The 6,361-nt window shown below is 60.2% G+C and overlaps 1 protein-coding gene across 1 annotated transcript; it reads right to left on the bottom strand.

Moving 5' to 3' along the window:
• Window positions 1-1,348: 1,348 nt before the first annotated feature.
• CISD3 (CDGSH iron sulfur domain 3) lies at window positions 1,349-3,524 on the bottom strand. Its single transcript, XM_021546840.3, has 2 exons — window positions 3,257-3,524; window positions 1,349-1,531 (listed from the first exon to the last, which is right to left on the bottom strand). The coding sequence occupies exons 1-2, from the start codon at window positions 3,467-3,469 to the stop codon at window positions 1,364-1,366; spliced, it is 381 nt and encodes a 126-aa protein (XP_021402515.1). The 5' UTR covers window positions 3,470-3,524; the 3' UTR covers window positions 1,349-1,363.
• Window positions 3,525-6,361: the final 2,837 nt, after the last annotated feature.

The raw sequence follows: 6,361 nt of genomic DNA on the forward strand, positions 1-6,361 counted from the left end.
AATTCAACAATTCCTGTGTGAAATCCAAAATTTCTGCGTGGAATTCAACAATTCCTGGGTGGAATTCAAGAATTCCTGTCGGGAATTCAACAATTCCTGTGTGAAATCCAAAATTTCTGCGTGGAATTCAACAATTCCTGGGTGGAATTCAAGAATTCCTGTCGGGAATTCAACAATTCCTGTGTGAAATCCAAAATTTCTGCGTGGAATTCAACAATTCCTGCGTGGAATGAAAACATTTCTCCACGGAATTCAACAATTTCTCCGTGAAATTCAACAATTCCGACAGCGAGTTCAACAATTCCTGTGGGGAATTCGACAGTTCCCGGTGCTCCCGGTGCTCCCAGTTCTCCCGGTGCTCCCGAATTCCTGGTGCTCCCGAATTCCCGGTGCTCCCGAATTCCCGGTTCTCCCGGTGCTCCCGGTTCTCCCAGTGCTCCCGGTTCTCCCGAGCATTCTGTGCTCCCGAGTTCCCGATGCTCCGAGTTCCTGATGTTCCCATGCTCCCGGTTCTCCCGGTTCTCCCGGTGCTTCCAAGCTCCCGGTGCCCCTGAATTCCCGGTGCTCCCGAATTCCCGGTGCTCCCGGTTCTCCCGGTGCTCCAGAGCATTCGGTGCTCTCAAGTCCCTGATGTTCCCAAGCTCCCGGTTCTCCCGGTGCCCCCGAGCTCCCGGCTCTCCTGAGTTCCCGGTGCTCCCAAATTCCCGGTGCCCCCGAGCTCCTGGTTCTCCCGGTGCTCCCGGTTCTCCCATTGCCCCCAGTTCTCCCGGTTCTCCTGTTGCCCCCGGTTCTCCTGGTTCTCCCGTTGCCGCAGTTCTTCCGGTTCTCCTGTTGCCCCTGGTTCTCCCGGTTCTCCCAGTTCTCCCAGTTCTCCCGGTGCCCCTGGTTCTCCCGGTGCCCCCAGTGCTCCTGGTTCTCCCGGTTCTCCCATTGCCCCAGTTCTCCCGGTTCTCCTGTTGCCCCCGGTTCTCCCGGTTCTCCCAGTTCTCCCATTGCCCCCGGTTCTCCTGTTCTCCTGTTCTCCCGGTTCTCCTGTTGCCCCCGGTTCTCCCGTTGTCCCCAGTTCTCCCGGTTCTCCCAGTTCTCCCATTGTCCCCAGTTCTCCCATTGTCCCCAGTTCTCCTGGTTCTCCTGTTCTCCCGGTTCTCCCAGTTCTCCCATTGCCCCCGGTTCTCCTGTTCTCCTATTCTCCCGGTTCTCCCGTTGTCCCCAGTTCTCCTGTTGCCCCCGGTTCTCCCGTTGTCCCCAGTTCTCCTGTTCTCCCAGTGCCACCAGTTCTCCTCTTGCCCCCAGTTCTCCAGTTCTCCAGTTCTCCGGTTCTCCGGCTCTCCGGTTCTCCGGTTCTCCGGCTCTCCCGGTGGTGTCAGGCGCGTGGCGGCGGCGCGGCGCGGTCCCGGTGGGAGCCGTCGCAGTACGGGGGGCTGCGGGTCCGTTTGCAGCCGCAGAGCAGCGCGGGCCCGGCCCGGGCGGGCCGGAAGCGCAGCGGGGACAGCGCCGGGGCCGCCGCCCGGTGCGCGCCGTCGCAGAAGGGCTGCGGCGCGACCGCGGCGGTCACGGGCGGCCCGGTGCTGCCCCGGGGCCACCGCCACCGTCCCCTCCCGCCCCAGAGATCCCAGAGATCCCAGAGATCCCAGAGATCCCACCACAGAGATCCCAGAGATCCCAGCCCAGAGAGAGATCCCAGAGATCCCACCACAGAGATCCCACCCCAGAGATCACAGAGATCCCACCACAGAGATCACAGAGATCCCAGCCCAGAGATCCCAGAGATCCCAGAGATCCCACCACAGAGATCCCAGAGATCCCAGAGATCCCAGAGATCCCACCCCAGAGATCCCAGAGATCCCACCACAGAGATCCCAGAGATCCCATCCCAGAGATCCCAGAGATCCCAGAGATCCCACCACAGAGATCCCATCAATCCCACCCCAGAGATCCCAGAGATCCCAACCCAGAGATCCCATCAATCCCACCCCAGAGATCCCATCAATCCCATCCCAGAGATCCCACAAAACCCATCCCATCCCATCCCATCCCATCCCATCCCATCCCATCCCATCCCATCCCAGAGATCCCATAAATCCCATAAATCCCATAAATCCTGTCCTGTCCCATAAATCCCATCCCAGAGATCCCATCAATCCTGTCCCATCCCATCCCATCCCATCCCATCCCATCCCATCCCATCCCATCCCATCCCATCCCATCCCATCCCATCCCATCCCATCCCATCCCATCCCATCCCACGGATCCCATAAATCCCCTCCCACCCCATTCCTGTTCCATTCCCGTTCCATCTCATCCCATCCCATGGATCCCGTGGATCCCCCGGTTCTCCTGGATCCCCCGGTTCTCCTGAACTCCTCCGGTTCTCCCAAACCCTCCCGGTTCTCTTGGATCCCCCCGGTTCTTCTGGACCCTCCCAGTTCTCCCAAACCCTCCCAGTTCTCCCGGGCCTCCCCAGTTCTCCCGAGCCCCACCCCGGTTCTCCCAGTTCTCCCAAAATCCCTCGGTTCTCCCGGATCCCGCTGATTCTCCCGGACCTCCCCCGGTTCTCCCAAACCCTCCCGGTTCTCCCGGCTCCCCAATTCTCTTGGATCCCCCGGTTCTCCCAGCTCCCCCCGGTTCTCCCGGGCCTCTCCCGTTCTCCCGATTCTCCCAAACCCTCCCGGTTCTCCCGGTTGTCCCGAACTCCCCTGGTTCTCCCGGATCCCCCGGTTCTCCGAGACCCCCCCGGTTCTCCTACATCCCCCGGTTCTCCCGGTTGTCCCGAACCCCCCCGGTTCTCCCGGTTCTCCCGGATCCCCCCGTTCTCCTGGATCCCCCCGTTCTCCCACATCCCCCGGTTCTCCCGGTTCTCCTGGATCCCCCCGTTCTCCCGGATCCCCCCGTTCTCCTGGATTCCCCGGTTCTCCCAGACCCCCCCGGTTCTCCCGGTTGTCCCGAACCCCCCCGGTTCTCCCGGTTCTCCCGGATCCCCCCGTTCTCCTGGATCCCCCTGTTCTCCCACATCCCCCGGTTCTCCCGGTTCTCCCGGATCCCCCCGTTCTCCCGGATCCCCCTGTTCTCCCACATCCCCCGGTTCTCCCGGTTCTCCCGGATCCCCCCGTTCTCCTCGATCCCCCCGTTCTCCCACATCCCCTGGTTCTCCCGGTTCTCCTGGATCCCCCTGTTCTCCTGGATTCCCCGGTTCTCCCAGACCCCCCCGGTTCTCCCGGTTGTCCCGAACCCCCCCGGTTCTCCCGGTTCTCCGGACCTGGTTCTTGCTGTGCCCGCAGGCGCACCAGCTGTAGGTTTTCCCCTCCTGCAGCTCCACCGGGAACGGCTCCGTGGCGGCGACCACCGGCTGCGGCGGGGCCGCGGAGCAGAGCGCCCGGAGCCGCGCCCCCGCCCCGGGCTCCCGGTACCGGCGGCCGCCCCCCGCCGCCCTCAGCAGCGAAACGAGCGCGGCCGGTCTGCGCCACAGCATGGTCCCGGGGCTGCTCCCGGTGCCGTTCCCGGTGCTGTTCCCGGTGTCGCTCCCGGTGTCGCTCCGGGTGTCGTTCCCGGTGCCGTTCCCGGTGCTGTTCCCGGTGTCTCTCCCGGTTCCCCTCCTGGTGTCGTTCCCGGTGACCTTCCCAGTGTCGCTCCCGGTACTGTTCCCGGTGCCGCTCCCGGTGTCGTTCCCGGTGTCTCTCCCGGTGTCTCTCCCGGTGTCTCTCCCGGTGTCTCTCCCGGTTCCCCTCCCGGTTCCCCTCCCAGTGTCTCTCCCAGTGTCGTTCCCGGTGTCGCTCCCGGTGTCTCTCCCGGTTCCCCTCCCGGTGTCTCTCCCGGTGTCTCTCCCGGTTCCCCTCCCGGTATCTCTCCCGGTGACCTTCCCGGCGCGGCTCCTCCTCCTCCCGCCGCCGCCGGAAGATCCGCACCGGGCGGGCTCGGCGGGAGCGCGGCTGCTCCGTGCGGAGCCGCTCCCCCGCGCTGCGGTCCCGGTGCCGGTACCGCTGCCGCCCCGGCTCGGTACCGCTGCCGCCCCGGCTCGGTACCGCTGCCGCCCCGGCTCGGTACCGCTGCCGCCCCCGGCTCGGTACCGCTGCCGCCCCCGGCTCGGTACCGCTGCCGCCCCCGTCACCCGCTCCCGGTGCCCGTCCCGGTTCCCAGTGCTGGTCCCGGTTCCCGTTGCCGGTCCTGGTTCCCAGTGGCAGTTCTGGATTCCTGCACCAGTCCCGGTTCCCAGTTTGGGTCCCGGTTCCCAGTTTGGGTCCCGGTTCCCGGTGCCGGTTCCAGTTCTCAGTGCCGGTCCCGGTTCCCGGTGCCAGACCAGTTCCCGGTCCCGGTTCCCAGTACCGGTTCCAGTTCCCAGTTCCCAATCCCAGTGCCCACTCCCACTCCCAGTTCCCAATCCCAGTTCCCCGATCCCAGTCCCAGTTCCCATTCCCAGTCCCAATCCCAGTTCCCAATCCCAGTTCCCAATCCCAGTGCCCAGTCCCAATCCCAGTGCCCAATCCCAGTGCCCAGTCCCAGTCCCAATCCCAGTGCCCAGTCCCAGTTCCCATTCCCATTCCCATTCCCATTCCCATTCCCATTCCCATTCCCCGATCCCAGTCCCAGTTCCAATTTCCAGTTCCCAATCCCAGTTCCCACTCCCAGTGCCCAGTCCCAATCCCAGTTCCCAGTCACAGTTCCCATTCCCAATGTCCAATCCCATTTCCAATTCCAATTCCCATTCCCATTCCCAGTGCCCATTCCCAGTCCCAGTTCCCAATCCCAGTTCCCATTCCCATTCCCATTCCCAGTTCCCATTCCCATTCCCATTCCCATTCCCATTCCCATTCCCATTCCCATTCCCATTCCCAGTTCCCATTCCCATTCCCATTCCCATTCCCATTCCCATTCCCATTCCCAGTTCCCATTCCCATTCCCATTCCCATTCCCATTCCCATTCCCATTCCCAGTTCCCAATCCCAGTTCCCAATCCCAGTTCCCATTCCCATTCCCATTCCCATTCCCATTCCCAGTTCCCAGTCCCAGTTCCCATTCCCATTCCCATTCCCATTCCCATTCCCAGTTCCCAATCCCAGTTCCCAATCCCAGTTCCCATTCCCATTCCCATTCCCATTCCCATTCCCAGTGCCCAATCCCAATTCCCATTCCCAGTTCCCAATCCCAGTTCATTCCCATTCCCACTTCTCCCCCCTCACCTTCATTAAAAACCCCCCTCGCAATTAATAATAATATTAATATTAATATTTATTATAATAAAGACCAGTCAAGCAGCGTGAAAAAAATATATCTTAGCTACATCGCCTTGAATTGCCAAAAATATACACATTTTTCTCTTTCGTTGAATATTTAAAAAAACAACAACAAAAAATCCTAAAAACGAATAAAATAAAGGGAAAAAACCCCAAAAGGAGACATGCAACCATCCTAAAGGAGAGCGTGGAAATGGGTAAAGAAAAACGTACCCCAGTGCAAGCAAAATGTGGATAATCTCCAGATTTTCCTTTTTTTTCCTTTTTTTTTTCCTTCTCCTTCCCCCGATCTCCCGGTTTTTTGTTGCTTTTTTTTTGTTTTGTTTTTTGGCTTTTTTTGTTTGTGTTTTTTTTTGTTTTTTCCCCACAGGAAAAACAAAATCCCCACCTGGAATTTCCCAGCTCCCGCTCCTGGCTCTGCCCAAGGGATTTTTGGGGAGATTCCCGGCGGGAATTGGAAAATTCCCGGGATTTGGGAGCCTTTGGAAGGTCGGGCACAGGGGGAGGTGTAAGTGCTTTGTGTCCCTGATCCCCCAATCCCGGAATTCCCGGGAGCAGGAGGGATCCAGCTCCGGGAATTGCCACAGATCCAGAGGGATCCAGCTCCGGGAATTCCCGAATCCAGGTCCGGGAATTGCCAATCACAGGGATCCAGCTCCGGGAATTGCCACAGATCCAGAGGGATCCAGCTCCAGGAATTGCCAATCACAGGGATCCAGTTCCGGGAATTGCCACAGATCCAGAGGGATCCAGCTCCGGGAATTCCCGAATCCAGGTCCCGGAATTGCCAATCACAGGGATCCAGTTCCGGGAATTGCCACAGATCCAGAGGGATCCAGCTCCAGGAATTGCCAATCACAGGGATCCAGCTCCAGGAATTCCCGAATCCAGGTCCGGGAATTGCCAATCACAGGGATCCAGCTCTGGGAATTGCCACAGATCCAGAGGGATCCAGCTCCGGGAATTCCCAAATCCAGGTCCGGGAATGACCAATCACAGGGGTCCAGCTCTGGGAATTCCCAGAGATCCAGAGGGATCCAGCTCTGGGAATTCCTGCATCCAGCTCCGGGAATTCCTGCATCCAGCTCTGGGAATTCCCAGAGATCCAGAAGGATCCAGCTCCGGGAATTCCT

Source organism: Lonchura striata, chromosome 25 (assembly GCF_046129695.1).
Source record: "Lonchura striata isolate bLonStr1 chromosome 25, bLonStr1.mat, whole genome shotgun sequence".
In the NCBI taxonomy this organism is placed as follows: Eukaryota; Metazoa; Chordata; class Aves; order Passeriformes; family Estrildidae; genus Lonchura; species Lonchura striata.

What these genes read in the sequence shown, in the direction of transcription:
- CISD3 (XM_021546840.3), bottom strand. Translation starts at nt 3,469, where the DNA reads ATGCTGTGGCGCAGACCGGCCGCGCTCGTTTCGCTGCTGAGGGCGGCG. An exon ending in GCGGGCACAGCAAGAACCAG is followed by an intron (nt 1,532 to 3,256) that starts GTCCGGAGAACC and finishes GTCGCGCCGCAG; the next exon opens with CCCTTCTGCGACGGCGCGCA.